The sequence below is a fragment of the Semicossyphus pulcher genome, unplaced genomic scaffold (genome assembly GCF_022749685.1).
Source record: "Semicossyphus pulcher isolate SPU_LCO1_2020_fin unplaced genomic scaffold, fSemPul1.0.p SCAF_21, whole genome shotgun sequence".
NCBI classification, from domain to species: Eukaryota; Metazoa; Chordata; class Actinopteri; order Labriformes; family Labridae; genus Semicossyphus; species Semicossyphus pulcher.
Window position 1 is genome coordinate 22856608 of NW_027211695.1, and position 16995 is coordinate 22873602.

At 43.0% G+C, this 16995-nt stretch overlaps 2 protein-coding genes across 4 annotated transcripts in view; both read left to right on the forward strand.

Annotated features, from left to right (window-relative positions):
* Positions 1 to 1669: 1669 nt before the first annotated feature.
* On the forward strand, positions 1670 to 9140 carry cysltr3 (cysteinyl leukotriene receptor 3). The gene is made up of 5 exons (XM_069672169.1): positions 1670 to 1753; positions 4597 to 4786; positions 5521 to 5688; positions 5767 to 5934; positions 6326 to 9140. The coding sequence occupies exons 1-5, from the start codon at positions 1747 to 1749 to the stop codon at positions 6843 to 6845; spliced, it is 1053 nt and encodes a 350-aa protein (XP_069528270.1). The 5' UTR covers positions 1670 to 1746; the 3' UTR covers positions 6846 to 9140.
* A 3516-nt stretch (positions 9141 to 12656) lies between these two features.
* Positions 12657 to 16995, forward strand: part of LOC138600663 (kinesin-like protein KIF1C) — a 28505-nt gene continuing 24166 nt past the window's right edge. Inside the window, exons 1-2 of one of the 3 annotated variants that reach the window (XM_069672134.1) lie at positions 12657 to 13007; positions 13129 to 13275. The gene's annotated coding sequence lies outside the window, so the exon portion shown is untranslated. The remainder of the gene's footprint in view (positions 13008 to 13128; positions 13276 to 16995) is intronic. The other 2 variants (XM_069672136.1, XM_069672135.1) reach the window with 2 other exon arrangements.

Here is a 16995-nt window from a genome sequence, read left to right on the forward strand (position 1 = left end):
TGGGTTCCTGTCTGCCTTAGTGTCATTCACCAGGTCAGAGGTGAATCTGAGTGACAGGTGTGCAGTGATAACGTCTTTAACCTGGTTGTCTCTGCCCAGCAGTCTGGTGCTGCCTCTGCTGTTTGTACACCGAGCAGGAAAACTCCCAGGCTGGAAACGGCACCCTGAGTCAGGATGAGGGTTCGTAGGATCAGAGCTGAACACAAAAGTGATCCGACCTCAATGTTTGAAATACGCCAGCAACACACCTTCATTTACACGGATGGGCAAAGCTCGACAGGACGTAGCGGAGCAAGGAGACCGTGGTGAACTTCTTAACCCTATTTTAGCCCGAACCACGATCTGCTCCTGAACGTAATCAAACAGCTAAAGTATCTGAAAGTTAAACCTGTATTGGTATCCGTCTAAATCTGCCCAACATGCGGGATCCGGTGCCCGCATGTCAGTCAAAGCACAAATCTGATGATAACCAGTTAGCCCCAAAACATCGACTGGTTTCAGTCTTTGTGTCACAGAAACAACGACAGCGCGGCGTTTGTAGAGTGTAATGTGGCAAAATGTCAAGTCATGCTTTTCAACCAATATTAAGTTGATCTTTTTCATATTACTCGAGTCAGAGAGCCAACAATGCTCTCATCTGTTATCAGAATCAGCACTGCTGAAGTCTTTGGCAGCCAGCGGTTATTCCAACAGCCGTGGTGGATGTCCAAACTGAGCCCCCCCATCCCCTGCGCTGCTCATTGGCACCCTGAGGTGTGAGAATGACGTCGGACGATCCATCAATCGATGACAAACAAAACCCAGACATTTATTTCACTGGAACTCTTTCAGGTCAATGTTGCTTTAAATGTTTTTGTTCTGTATTTAAACAGCATGTAAAACAATCTAAATGATTTCATCCTGAATATTTAGTTGTTTAATCAAAACATGGTTTCTGTTGTGTGTCAACAGACGCCTGTCTGCAGATTAATGTTACAGATGATTTGAATACTGTCAACAACCACACATAGGGAGATCACCTGAATGACTAACACACACGCACACACACATTAAATGCTGGAGTTCACGAGGACGTTTCTGGCTCACCTTTATAACACCTTTCTGTCTGTTTAAGAGCTGCAGCAAAGCCAGCTGACTGCACAATGTTAAAAAATAAAGTTTTAAAGGCGAGGTGTCTCCGTTGGTCGTGTCTTCTGTTGGCTGAAATCCCTCCATTCTTCCTGTCATATGTTTAACATCGCTCAAAGCCACCAGACTCCATTGAAAAAAACAGTGATTTTTCCTCACAGAACACCAGAGCTGCTGCTCGGCCTCGCCCTCCACCTGTTCGTCTGTGCTTTTGTGCCACTTCAAAAACTCATTCTCACACGTTCTGTGCGGTAAAAGTGGATTCATGAGTGTGGCGTCTTTGAAGAGAGTGAGAGTGTTTCTGTGATGTTTCACACACAGAGCAACAGTCTGACTGATAACTTCAAATAGTCCTTTCTGCTCAGATCAGTGCTCTTAAACTGAGAAAGTGTTGAGTGTGTTTTGGCTTTCTGCCCAAATGTGTGTGTGTGTGTGTGTGTGTGTGTGTGTAGCCTACTTCCATGGAACTCCTGCCGAGCGTGCAACACACCCACAAACAGCCTCACAGGGGATTTGAATAGTGAACTGGACGGACATAAAAGCAGACAAACGGAGCTTCACAGACGCGCAGACAACGGGACTGACAAACTGTCGCTGGAGAGCCGCAGCTGTGACAGGATGAACGGTGAGTGACAACTTTCCAAAGGGTTAAGAGTATATTACTGACCTTTAGTTTCAGAGTAGGTTCCAGGAAGTCTTCTTTTTGAAATTAAAACCTTTAAAAGGTGATTAATTCTCAGAATTCAAGGTCTCACATAACGTTTAGCACATTTTATACATTAGTGTGATGTGTCTGATGGATTGTTGGTGTTCTTGTTCGTGGCTTAAAAGAGTCTTAGATACGAGCTCTGATAAAGAGACCTGTTTCTGATTTCGTCACTGTCTGGGGAAAACCATGCATTTCCTTGTCTCACGAGTCTCCTTATTCGATGAAGGATTAATAACCTGTGAAGAACTCCGAGCAAGGAAAGCAAAGTAAAAATAAAAAACTCAAAATATAAACTTAGTTAATTAAAACAAGCCTTTGTGTTACCTTAAAGGTTAATCAAACGACTACAAAGAGTCGACCTGATCAGAAAGTGACCACATAAAACACAAACACAAAACAACAGAACAACCCTACTACAAAGATACAGAAAAATCAACAATGATACAAAACAACCACAAACACTAAATGATAACAAATAGACAAAACAAAAACAAAAAGATAGAAAACAATTGGAAAGAGACGCAAACACTACAAAGACACAAACTGGCAACAAGACACACAATGCAGCTGCAAAGAAACACAAAACAAACCTACAGAGACACAAGACTACTAAAAAAGTACACAACAACAACAGGAGACATGAAACAACCACAAAACACGACAAAGAAACAGAAAATGACTACAAAGAGACACAAAACACCACAAAGAGACAAAAAGACAACGAAGAAACATAAATTAGCCACAAAGATACAAGAAACCAAGAGAGACACAAAACTAAAATGAAACTAAAAAGAGAAACAAAGCAAGAGACATGAAACAACCACAAAACTACAACTAGAAAAAGACACCAAATGAAATGATTACAAGGAGACACGAAACACCACAAAGAGACAAAAAGACAACGAAGAAACATAAATGAGCTACAAAGATACAAGAAACCAAGAGAGACACAAAAGTACCACGGAGAGAAACAAAACCACAACAAGAGACGTTAAACACCCACAAAACAACAAGGCAACACAAAACAAACCGAGAAAGATACACAAGTACTAAAGGAGACACAAAATGAGCGAAACAGTCCAAACACAGACTCGTAATTATGAACTCATGAGCTGAAATTCCTTCCTTGTTTTTAAGCTAAATGCTATTTTCCAGAGAAGCAGCATATTTCTCTGTGAGCTTAGATTTTCCATTCATGCTGTCACTGAGGTCAAACCTAAAAGTAAATTATCTTCCAGCTTCGCCGACCTTATAAACACGAAGCAGTGAGGGGGTAAAGGCTGCTGCAGTCCGGCCGAGCTGCACTCGAGTGTTTGTGCATTTTGGGAGAATTTATGTGGGAATTTCACGTAAACATTGATCACAGAGGAAGCGCTGCCGTGAACGAACATGCCGTTTTCTCTTTAAAGCTCGTGTGAGTTTTTAACTAATGTTGAGGCCATGAACAACACGAGAGTTGAGAGGTGTAATTCAGATGTACCGGACGTGAGCAGAAGGCGACCTGCTGCTGTTTGTACGATGAAAGAAGCTTTGTTTAATGCAGGCCGACTGCTTTTTACTGGTTTACATACCACACACACACACGCGCGCGCGCGCACACACACACACACACACACAAAGCCTGCAGAGTCAGCAGTGAGTTTTACTGTTCAAGTGTTTATTAGAGCGGGGGAGGGGATATGACAGGAGTGTATCACCTTTAGTTTTTAAACTACACGAACACTGTGTTACTGAGACGTAAGCACAGAGCATGGTTCATTTGGACAGCTCAGACGGACCTCTAGTGACCGTTGTTATTATAACGTGAGCAAAGCAGGAAGTCCAGAGATGCAGTTTGTGGGAACCAGGAAACACAGGTGTTCCTGACCCGTGAGTAAACCAAAGTACAAGCTGACTTCTACACAAAGAATTTAAAGATACAATCTCAAAGCTTTCAGTTTGTGCCTTTGAGCACCACCCACTGACGATATATAGTTATTATGAGAGCACTTAGTTTAACCAGACGTCCACGGTCGGCTCCGGTTGTAACTCCTGATTTTCCTGGCTGACGGTCGCTTTCCTTTTCAGACTGTTTGCTTCATCTGAGCGTCGAGTTTGTTTCTTCTTCTTTGGATTTTCACTTCTTGTTGAAGTTGTATCTGTAGTCATCCATCTTTTCTTTGTTTGTTCAGCCATAGTAGATTACTGTTTACTCGCAACACTTGCAGAGAGCGGAAAAGCAGCCGCTTAGCTCCGCCTACCCTCTCTGGCAGACCAACCACTGCTGGCTGATGGGAAACGCGTCACTAACTGGGCGCCGCCACAGACACCCAGCCCATAATAATACTATATACTGCAGATGAAAGGCTTTCATCAGTGGGCCACAGGCTCAGTCACCATGTGTGACCTCATTCAGAGAGAGAGAGACTTACAGACATTTATTTACATTTTCCAGACTGTATCTTTGACGGACGTCACATGTGTGACGTAGACCAGTACCCCTCACTCCAAGTTAAACTGAAGTACTTATTTGAACCTAAACAGAACTTTTCTAACATACAAGCTTAAACCACGTGTTCGTCCGGTGCCACAGTCGCTGGTGTTCTCAAACATGTTGGAACAGTTGGTTGCGATCATACTTCTTATAGAACACTGAAAAACTATTGTACATACGTTTATCTTGAACTTATACTTAAAGAATATTTCCAATTCATGTAATTTTATACATAAAATAAAAGAACTTACATCAAAGTTTTCTTTGCTTCAACTTGATTTTACAGGACGCCTGCTAACCACTCCCATGGTTGTTGGAAACAATTCCTCGACGACGCCGGAGTTGTTGAGATGTTTCCATGACGATGATAAGTTCAAGTACAGTGCCTACACCTTCACCTACCTACTGCTGTTTCCTGTCGCGTTTCTCGGCAACATCGGAGCGCTGGTCGTCTTTTTCCAGCAGAGCAGCCGCAGGTAACATGTTTCTCTGTACTTGTGTGTTGACTTTCATTCATTTCCAACCTTCATCATCAACACTCATCATCAATACTCATCATCAATACTCGCAGTTTGAATGTCATTTTGAATACATGTTTAAAGATAAAGACATCAATAAGTGAAAGTCAAAACATATCCTTGTCTCTCTGCATAAAAAGCAGCTTGTGACCTGAGTTAACCCCTTATTTGAATGGTTTGGTGATATTTGCATTTAGTGCAGGTTTCTAAACCTTCTCCTGACATGCACTTTCAATATATTTTTATTACTTATATAATTTATTTGCACACAGTCCACTGCTGTGAAGATTTACAAGTATTTCCCCGTGTTCAAACCTCCAATCTTTGGACAGCAGGACTCAAAGCCATCCAAATATCTTTTAACTGTAAATGTTATGTTCTTGTTTCCACCAGAATGAACAGTTTATTTTGCCTCTCACTGTAAATCCACATTAAATAAATATTAAAAAAGGTGCTACAGATAAAATGAGTGGCAGGTGAAGTTAACAAGCCACCATCGCTGTGGTGCCAGTCAAGAGCTGTGTCAGAGGTCGGCATCGTGCAATAAGCATAAAGGTTATGATCTGCAAACATGCTTGTCACGTTTGATCGGACAGCTGACCTGATGTCCTCTCTGATCTGTGCCCTCATCATTGGCTCCAACAAAAACATGTAAACATGGCTGCTCCCTTCTCCTCATGGTCCCCCTCCAGAAGCTCCGCCTCCTGCATGGTCATGATGAATCTCGCCCTATCGGACGGCAGCTTCTCCCTCACCCTCCCACTGCGATTGGCTTACTACTTCCAGGGTGGGGTTTGGCACTTCCCTGATTGGCTGTGCCGACTGTGCGTCTACGGCTTCTACGTCAACCTGTACACAAGGTAACACAAACATACACACACAGAGATACACAAAAACAATCCTACATAAAATTCCTAAAGCCTTCTGACCCCCCTCAGCATCCTCTTCCTCACTCTGCTGAGCGTGCTCCGTTGGCTCGCAGTGGCTCAGCCCCTTCGTCACCGTGCTCTGACCACGCCCACTCGGACCTTGTTGGTCTGTCTGAGTGTCTGGTTGTTTGTGGGCGTGTCCTCTGCCCCTTTCCTATCCAATGGGGTAATAAGCAGGTGAGAGTAGCTCTGATTTTATTAAACTGCTTATAAGGGTTTGTGGTGTTTCAGAATAAGATTTATACTAATGATAACATACTTTGTAACCGTTTGAATGTGCTGCATTTTATTGATTGTTTGTGATTGATCCCGTAGTTTAATCACATCAGACAGTGCTTGCATAACGTGTAAAAGGGCTACACTTCAGTGCCGCTGTCTGAGATTAATGACAAAGTTTATTGCTTTCTTGACTTAGGACCTTCCTCATAGAATCTCAATACTAAATTTCAACATCTCTGATTGTATGTTTTTTTATAAAAAAGATATTTAAAGTAATAAAACTGAAGCACTAAAAGTTACCTTTGAATTAAACATACAGAATTTGTGGTTGTGTATTTCTGCCCCTCAGGGACGGGTCTCCTCGCTGTTTTGAGCCGTCCAGCCCCTCCTCTTGGGGGCGTGTCCTGATCTTAAACTACGTTGCATTGGCTCTGGGCTTTCTCCTCCCTTTCCTCACAATCATCATTTGCTACAGCAGAATTGTCAGGCGCCTGATGATCCACACCGGCCTCCATGACAACAGTTTGTCCAGCAAAGCTCGCCTTCGCAACAGACGGCGCTCTGTGCACCTCGTCACCATGGTAACAGTGACCTTCCTGCTCTGCTTTCTGCCCTATCATGTGATTCGAACTCTGCACCTGCACGCCGTATGCGGCCGTTGGAACTGTGACATCATGTTGGCACTGCAGCGGGCAGTGGTGGTGACGCTGTGTCTGGCAGCGTCAAACAGCGTGGTCAACCCGCTGCTGTATTACTACTCCACCAGGACGTTCAGAGACAAGATGAGGGACGCTCAGTCCTCCCTGTCCTTCAGAAGGGGGTCCATCAGGTCCGCACGGGTTCTGATGAGGAGAAGGAACACCACCTGACAGACCTGGCCGGTCATCAGAGTCAGCTCAGCAGCTGGGCAGGTCAAAAAACATCCTTGCTTCCTTAGAAAAAGTTCACGACATCGAGGATGGTCTTTTTATTTCATTGAATAAAATATTTATCGGACTCTTCTGAAGAATAAAGGTGGCACTCTCCCACCTAGTTTAAGATAAAAGAAATTGGTGGGAAAGTGAGGCTGAAAGGAAATGACAGCTCTGGAGACAGTGGTCATTCAGGATTGTCCAAGAGTTGTTGAGGAGTGCAGCTGTTGTGGAGGGGAAACGTTGTTGAGGAGTCCAGCTGTTGTTGTGGAGGGGAAACAGTGGTTGTTACGGAGAGTTCTGATGTTTTGAGGGTCTGTGACTTGTTGCGGAGGGTCCAGGGGTCTTGAAAGAGGATCCAGGTGTCCTCTAGAGTCCAGGTGTTGAGTAGTGACAGGTGTTTCTGGGAAGAACCCAAGTCATGAGGAGCGGGCCAGGTGTTAATAGGGTCATTAAGGAGTTCAAGTGCTGTTGAGGATGGTCTAGATACTGATGATGAGGAGGCAAAGCTTTCCATTTACCAGTCGATCTACGTTCCAACCCTCACCTGTGGTCATGAACTTTGGGTAGTGACCGAAAGAATGAGATTGTGGATACAAGCGTCCGAAATGACCCACCCAGCCTTAGAGATAGGGTAAGGAGCTCGGAGTAGAGCAGCTACTCCTTCACATTGAAAGGAGCCAGTTGGGGTGGTTCGGGCATCTGATTAGGATGCGTCCTGGGTGCCTCCCTTTGGAGGTTTTCCGGGCACGTCAAACCGTTAGGAGACCCTGGGGTCGACCCAGATCTTGGTGGAGGCATTTTATATCTTGTCTGGCCTGGGAACGCCTCGGGATCCCCCAGAAGGAGCTGGAAAACAATGCTGGGGAGAGGGACGCCTGGGTCACCTTGCTTAGCCTGCTGCTACCACGACCCGGCCCCGGATAAGCGGAAGATAATGGATGGATGGATGGATGGATGGATGGATAGATGGATGATGTTGAGGAGGGCCAATGGGTTTTCAATCAATCATATTCAATCAAATTTTTATTTGTATAGCGCCAAATCATAACCAAAGTTATCTTGAGACACTTTAAAAAACAATTACTTTTGAGTACTCTCTGGTCAGGGGTCTTTGAGAAGTACCCAGTCCATAAGGTTCTAGGCACATTAGATGTGCAGGATCATTTAGGAGTCCAAGGGTTGTTGAGAACAATCCTTATACCATTGAGGATCCAGTTGTTGAGGATGGTCCAGACATCCAGGGAGATGTTGTTGAAGAAGATTCAGGTGTTCTTGAACAGTGTCCAGATTTTGTTAAGGGGGGTCGGGTCCAAGCGCTCTGAGTGAGGATCAAGGTGTTGTTGAGAGTCGGTATCATGAAGAGTTGAGGAGGGCCAAGGAGTCGAGAATCCAGGGGTGTTCGAGTGTCAGGAGTTTTAAAGAAGAACCATGATAATGGCGGAGGGTCCAGGTGTCGTTAGCTGGAGATTTTGTTCTTACAAACTTGTAACAATTTGATTTCATGATGAGCAAACTGGTCCCCACAGATAATATAAGTCTAAAAGCAACCTGTAAGACTTCCTTTGATACAATTGACTGAAGTACACTGTGCATCTGGTGTTATTCTATGTTTTTCTTCTGGTCATCGAACCTCATATTCAAACCAACAACGACTTTATCCACTAACAGGTACTGTGTTTGTATCCCAGCCTGATTTATCTCCTTCTGTTCTATGGAGCTCCATTTTTGTTAAAAACACATCACTGTTTCACTGGATGACATGTTCCTTCGTTACCATCAACACACCAACTGTACTTTACTGACATACACAATCCTGCTGCCCCAAATACACACTAGAAATCCACATGAGGATTAATCCGCCACTGAAAATAGCCTCCAAGAAATGTTTTATTTCCTCCTGCTTGTTTGATAAAAACTACAGCGAGCCGCTTCAAACATGGAACTCTTCATGTGCTTTAAAGACTGGCTTTGGTCCACGTGTGGTTATAAATCATGAAGTGTAAACATGTGATGTGGTTTCCAGTGAAGAATTTTAATTTGTTTATTTGTCTGTTTATCCAGTTGTTTTAGTCATGTAGACCGGGAACATGTTCGTGTGAAGGTCCCACAGGAAATCTTCTTCTGTCCTTTTATTCTGATGGTTCATTTTTTATTTTTAATGACAACTGTAATTTTTATTTTCAAAGTGTGTCATTTTGTTTTTGTCGTGAGAAGGAGAAGGTATATAAACGCAGGTGATGAAATGTAAAACTGGCAGTTAAGTCTTTTTTTTAAGTTTGTACTTTATAACATGTTAAAGGTCATTGTTGTAGGTTAGCTCCTCTACATTTATCAACTGTAGTTACTCAACAGAGTACGCACAGTAGTTCGTAGGGTAGAAGTAACAAAATAAGGTACTCAGATAAAGTACAACTGCTTTGAATTTGTACTTAAGTCCAGTACTTGATTAATGGTGTATTCACTTCAGTGCAATGTTACGGTGGAGCTCATTTAGACTAGATTATATACAGCTGGTACTTGATGATTATTGTTATTGATTAAAGGTCCCACAGGTGATCACAGGAGTTATCTTTGTTATGTTACTGAGTAGGCCAATCAGGATGAAGCTCTGATGGGATTTCTGTGATGTCATCATGTGCTAAGAGGAGAGACACTGAAGTCCTGCTTTTTTTAACCCTTATGCATACAGTAATAACTCGTGTATAACAGTCCTTATAATGTTTGCACAAGATAAAACAATGACTCCTCATCTTCTTGTTGGCGACACGTTAAACACACTGAAAGAGGCCATTCTGTGTGATGCGTCATTGTCAGCCAGCAGAGGGCGCTACAGCTCTGTGTATCTCTGCATTACAAACTGAAGCCTCTCACACATTCTATTCATTTCTCACAACTAGGAATTATGGGTAATTAATTTAAGTTGAAGGTCGGAAAGAGCAGTGGATTTTTTTTTTAATGTGTACTTGCTAAAGTTTAGAGCAGCCATTTCATATTTGATCATATGCAGATTTAATCTTTCAAAAACAATCAAAGGAGACATTTTTTACTTTTAGTATTTAGAATACATTTCCATGATTATACTTACATCGTTTTACTTTACCTGAGTATTTTTACAGTGTGGAATTGATACTTTTAGAGCAGTAAAGTTCCCACAGTGTCACAAGTGCAGTCTGGAACCCGGTCATTATTCGCTACACGGGATTTTTATTTTTCAACGAATGTGATCCCATTAATGAAAAATATAAAGGGTTATACGTTTAATTCTGGTAGATTGATAGATGAACTGATTTTGGCCTTTTTCTGTATTTTATTTTGATGGGACAAATGCTTCTGTTAAATATCTAAAACTGACACCTATGCTTCCTCTCACCCCTTTTAGAGACTTGAAAACCTTGACAAAACAACAACATCAGTGAAACACTGCCCCCTGTGGTCACACATGATTTATTACATCACAGGAGGATGCATTAGCTCATCTGAAAAAGGAGGTCAAAGGTCAGACACAATGATCGTAACGAGGAAATAAACTGAAAGTCATTTTATGGCTCCTTTCAATGCTTTGTAATATCGTGAGTGTGTGTGTGTGTGTGTGTGTTTCCTGACTTCCAGGTGTTTCCTGACCCCACCCCCTTTTGTTCTATACACACACACACACACACACACACAGCCTCACTTAGGTAACTTCTGAGGACATTAAATAGACTTACAGTTATTTCACTGAGACTTAGCCTCACTCATTACTTTGTGTTTTGGGGGTTACAAGGCTCCCGTCCCCAGTTGGATAAGATGTCCCTTACGGATGCATGGTCCCCAAAAGTAGACTAAGTCAGAAAAAACACACTCACATCTTTGCTTAGGTTACTTCTGGAGCCATAACATAGACTTAGATGAATTTCCTTGAGACCTAGCCTTACCTTAACTACTCACCCACTAATCTGTTTTTCATGGGTCCCCAGTTGGATAAGACGTCCCTTTGGTATAGAATGGTCCCCAAAAGTTGGCCAAGTCAGAGCACAGTTACACACACAGAGCCAGACACTCGTGATGTTTGACGTCGACTAAACACACAGACACAGGCTGAGGTGATGAAAACGTGTTTACCTGACAGACAGAGAGAGGTTATATAATGACGTGCATCTATTTAGCAAAACTGAATTGCTGTACTGTGTTTAACAGGGATGGAAATCTTATAATAAGCTTATCTTAATTTGTGAAGCTCTGTATATGTTTACAGTGCATTTTAAAGGTAAGACGAATTAGACGTCATCAGGTCCTGTATACATTGCACCCATGGATGTAATGTCAAACATCACTGGATCATTTTTAAGCTTAAGAAATCTAAAAATATGAAGATTCTCAGGAAGGTTCTGCATGTTGAAGGAGAGTCTTTTTAACATGATTTCTAAATGGATTCATAGATGTTTTATGACGATGGTGATGATATCCTCAGAAAGTGTAACTTACGCTGAATCTAAAAATATGTGTATCGTGTCTGTGTGGCGAGATTACACTGAGTAATGGAGCTCTATGTCGCCCAAGGAAAGCATTTTTTGGGGCGTAACTTTCTTCATTTAATTAAGAGTTGTTTTTTTTTTAAAAACGAAATTTCACACAAATTATATAAATGATGCCAAAAAATTCCCTTATGACCATTAAAATGCTAGAAAAAGAGTAAAAAAAACAAAACCTGCTCTTCTGACCCCCGAAATAATTTCCATACAGCCCCTAAAAGTGAAGCTTTGTCTGTGATCAGAGGATCTTTGAGTTCATCATCACAGCTGTCTGTCAACATCTGTCTGCAATCTGCTAAACACGCAGACTGCTTCTTTAACGTCTCGTGTGCGCGTCTCTGGTTCCAATGCGACGTCACCGAGTGTGGGGGACATGGCGACAAAGATCGTCTGTATTTGACAGGAGTATCCACTCCATCAGGGCATATATGGAATTAAAAAGGGTTGTTCATCCTGAAATATCATTAATGTTTGGACACAGAGGGTCTTTAATGAAGATATAATTTTAAAGTTATGTGGAGATTAATTATAAGATTATAAGATTATATAAAATTATAAGATAAGATGAATTCAATTGATTCCACATTGGATGAGAAAGAGAAAAAAGTGTGACCGATTGATAAAAAACTTTACGGCCTACAGGATGAGCACTTTTCACTTAGAGATAAAATAAGAGTTAAAACTGTTAAAATGAAAATATGAAATATAAAGTCACATTTTTCAGTACTTTTTACTTTTTTTGAACAAACTAAACAATCAATCGATTAGTGTAAAAACTAATCGGCAGATAAGTCCAGAATTATAACGGCCATTAGTCGAGTCCTGTCACAAATCAGCACCAGTTCAACCAGCTGAATAATAAGGAATACACTTCTAATGATAGAAGATTTTTCTACTTTATTACTTTAACTGTATTTTACTGACTTTACTTCCTCACTTCTACTGAATACTGAATCAACAGAGGACTTCACTCGTCCCAGAGGACTTCTTCACTGCAGTCTTAGGGTGTTTCACTGTAGTTAGTTTTACCTTTTTACACACCGGAAGGTTTCGTTCCAACAGATTTCACTAAATGTCGCTCAGAGTGAGACCTCTGTCCGTGACCCCCCCCCCCCCCCCGGAGGAGGAGGGAGCGGGGCAGGCAGCGGTGCTGGGAGGGGCGGAGCGGCTCGGGCCCCGGGGCTGCCGGCTCACTGGCTCGCTCTCTGCGCTCCTCCGTCACGGGGACGCGCCCGCACTCGCACGCTCACACCCGCCGCGCGGCCAGGCCACCGGCCAGCCTCTCTGCCTATCGCCCCCCTTTCTCCTCTTTCCTTTTCCTTTTTAAAAAATCACATTTACGGTAAAACTTTCCGGTTTACCGTTAATCTCCCCCCGCCACCCCCGATCAGGAGCGGCGGCAGCGGCCACCGGGCCGGACAAACTACCGGATTACCGAGTTTCTGCCGGACGTGCCGTGATTCTCCGCCCCGCAGCGGGCCGCAACTTTCCTTCATTTTGTTTCTCTTCTTCTCTCTTCTCACCGACCGTCACGCTTACCGGACGGTGACGTCAGCCCCGAGAAAAGTTGAGAGTCAGCCGCCGTTACACCGGAGAGACGACGTTAGTGAGTGTTAAAACTTTTTTTTATCGTGTGTGTGTGTGTGTGTGTGTGTCTGTGTCACAGCGCCCCCACCCAACTTTCTGACTCTGAGACCGTGTGTGTGTGTGTGTCCCGGTACCGACAGGCCCGGACCAGGACCGGAACTGTTTGGCCGTCTGACCTCTCCGCTCCGCCGTTACTCTGTTTCTTCAGTTAATTAACGGAGAGATGGGGACTGTTTAACCGGATCAGCGCGTGGCCTCCACGAGACTCACGGTTTCCTCCGGTAGAGGTGAGTCATTCCCCTGTAATTGAATATAATGTAATGTAATGTAAGTAGAAGAAGAAGTAACTGTTACTTCTAATTTGACTGAGTTGACCTTTACGTACAGTTAACAACAGTCTCACTGTTTATATATAAAACAATAAACTTTAATATATTATTATTAGACTATATAACGAGTCAATAAGCTATCATTAGCTCTCTTTTACAGCAAAGACACACTAATAAAACGTCAAACATATTAGAAAGCACAAAAATAGATTAAATGTAAACAATAAGAGAAACAAAAACATATGTTTTCATACAGTCAGTAATAATTACAATAAGTTTGAAGAAGCAAATATTTAAAATAAAGAGTGATAGCTTCAGGCAGTGTTCTGTTACACAGGTTATTATGATGAAGTGTTCTGATGCGTACACTTAACACAAGCGTAATTACACTTTAATACACTTCAATTAAGGATCACAAAGTTTATAAGAGTGTCAGCTCGGTTTACCCGCCAAATAAAACTTATATCACTCCCTCTCTTCCCTCCTTCTGTCCGTTCACTTTGTGTTCGATGCTTTGACATGAGGAGCTGTGACTACCATGATTACTGTTGTTGTTTACTGTTGAAGACGACTTATTGATAAACAAAAGTCTGCGCTGTAACATCATTTAAGACACTCAGAGTAGTGTGTCTTTTCAGAGACCAGGAAGTGCTCCGTTGTTGTTATTTAGTCCTTTGAACGTCCTGTCTAAACAGGAAGTGATGTGTTGCATTGTGTGGAGGGATCACGTTCGCCCACTTTAACTAAAGTATGTGATCACTTTCAGAATGTAACCGTCCTCTTAAAATGTGCTTCTCCTCCAATAACAAACATTTATTTGAATTTGCAGTAAAACCCGGGACTGCATCGACTCACGTGCTCCCATTCTGCTTTACTGTGACTAACGCTGCGTTCAGGGTGCATTTTTGTTTGCCTCATCATTAGCCCAGCGTGACTTTGTCCTTATTTGATTGATTTCTTACTGTCTCCATTTAAAGCATGCTGAATTAGCTGTTAGCATCTCCTGTTAGCAGGTAACCCATGGATGTACAGACAACTATCACTATATTATTTGTGTACTGAATCCAAAAATGTGTGTTTCGTGTGTGTGCTCAGATTTGACCGAGTTATGATTTAACAATAGGCGCGGTTTTTGGTGCAAATTCGCCTCCTGCAGGTTTGACGAGCAGATTTTATTCCCTCCTTAAACTGAACTGTTTATTCTGTCTGAATGCGACTTCATGGACAGTGAATGCACCTTAACTGAGGTTCAGTGTGTCCACATGATCGCTGTATAAATACGCTAACAGGGCCAAAAGTATGTGGACACGAAACAGGAAGTGAACAAACGCAAACAAACTGTCGACACAAAATCTGAAATATTAATCAGAGCAACTTTTAGAGGCACGCTGCCGGCAACAGAGGTTCACCTTAACACTGTTCATGTCTCCCTCTCCCTCGCTAAAGTTAGCCTGTGTGGCTAAAGTGGTTCTCAGCAGGAATCTCAGCTATCTGTGTGTGTGTGTGTGTGTGTGTGTGTGTGTGTGTGTGTGTGTATTTTTAGCTGTGTGTTGTCTGGATTCTGATCTGATGTTATGAGGCAACAGCACAGAACAGATAACATGATGGAGGGACTCGTCTCCTGCTGTGCGTCAGATTACAGCGTCATAAAAATGGACCAATTAGCGCTCGCCATCTCTCATGAGCTGCGTGATGTCATTAGGAAGGAGGAGCTAGGGATTGATTTCCTGGAATAAGAGTGTAAACAAATATGGCGACTGAAGCGGTGTGTTGTGTTGGGAAGCTCCTATTGGTCGACATCAGCAGTACGTCAGGGAAATGGTCGTGCTTGAAGAGACAAAGAAAACCAATCTGACTCACTTGACCAGGTGAGGCGTCAGTTGTTACAACCAGGGATAAAACCATCAACAGATCACCTGACCCCGTCGCTCGGGCTGGTCTGACTCTAACTTGCTAAGTTTTCTAACCTGATATTTTTCAAAGATCCATTAAACTTTCGCGTCCCTGCAGCTCAGTGAATACGTGTTACAAGCACCAGGTCCCTCCTTCAGACTAAAAGTGTCCTGATGCTTCTCAAGATGATCTCAAGATGATCTCTCCAGATGTTCCTGTGGCGTGAGGGATGTAAGAGTGATTTTACTTCCCCTGATCTGCTAAGAAGAACGTCGTGGCCGCACCAACATGTTCAGTACTTACGATCCAATATCCTGTTGTGTGGGGGGGACCCCGAGGACAGCCGGGCACGCTCTCTGTGGATCGTCACGTGGAACCAAACGATAGCCAATCACGAAGCGAGCTGACTGAAGCAGGAAGCACAACAACCGCAGCCATGGCGACTGCAGCATGAAGTAACACGTGCAGCCCGTGTTCACGCCGTCTCCACTTCATCCACTGTTTGTTCTTTTTTCTTCCTGAATTTTCCGTAAAAAGTCCAAAAACTATCATCACCAATTCTTCCTGCCCGTCAGCCGCCATGTTTGTTTACTCTGAAGTCTCGTTTGACCGCCAGAGATTCAGTGAGATTTCCAGCTGTGAGAGTCGGACTCTGGTTGTCGGTGAATGAATGTGTCAGTGTGGGTTGGACTTAAATCTTGTTTTTGTGAATTTTTTTTTTTACCTTCTTTACAGTAGGGTACAGGAGGTCTTTTATAAAGTCTGACTGAAGTTTTCATATCATTTCTGCAGTCTGAGGTTCGCGATACTGACAATTCCCACGCACCATGAAGGCAGCACGTGGTCATTGTCATGTGAACAGGACGTGGAGACGTTCGTCTGTCAGCTCAACTCACACAGAGTGAAATGTTCTGTACAAACTGGGCGTCAGGTCGAGCTGCTGCTATCTTTAGCCGTGTTTGTGTGTTTGTGTGTGTGTGTGTGTGTGTGTGTGTGTGTGTGTGTGTGTGTGTGTGTGTGTGTGTGTGTGTGTGTGTGTGTGTGTGTGTGTGTGTGCGTGTGTGTGTGGTATGAAGACCATTCATTATCACATTCCTGCAGAGAGGCCTACACATGGGAACTAAGTCTGTGTGTGTCTCTACACAACTGTAATAATCACATCACTCTGAGCGCTCCGATGTGTTGTGATCGATACTCAGCCAATAAGAACCGATCAGGAGGAACAAGTGATTGGTCAGCAGAGGATTTAAACCCAGGATTCTCTGCATGTTCACTTGACCTCGACATGGCTGTTACATTCTGCTGATGACCCCGCCTAAATCAGATGTAGGCGCAGGTTTAAACGGTTCTATACGGAAAGTGTTGAGTAAAAAGCACATTGGAGATTGACTGCTGCAATATGCATCCAAACTTATTTAAATGTGATCACACAAACATGAAACTAAAATGTCCAGAGTCAGTGTGACCTTCACTCTCCAAGGATGTAATAATCTCTGACGTACATCCACAATCAATGTCCATAAATCCACTTCGAAACCAGAGGGAGCAGATGCACCTTTCACCTGCAGAACCTGCTTTAGAAACTTCATGCCTTTAGGTGTTCTTCAGTATCAAAGCTATCAGTGATAGGTGTCTGTACATCCATGGGTCAATGCTAACAGGCGATGCTAACAGCTAATTCGGCTTACATTCAATGTTTTTGGTTCTTTGTCAACGTTAAAGGCTCACAAACGTGTAAAGCTGAAGCCGAGTATTTGTGATGAGAGGCTGGGTGAATATTGGGTG

Excerpts from the sequence above, each read along its gene's own strand:
- cysltr3 (XM_069672169.1), top strand. Across the intron at positions 4,787-5,520 it reads TTCCAGCAGAGCAGCCGCAG|AAGCTCCGCCTCCTGCATGG; the intron begins GTAACATGTTTC and ends GTCCCCCTCCAG. Across the intron at positions 5,689-5,766 it reads TACGTCAACCTGTACACAAG|CATCCTCTTCCTCACTCTGC; the intron begins GTAACACAAACA and ends GACCCCCCTCAG.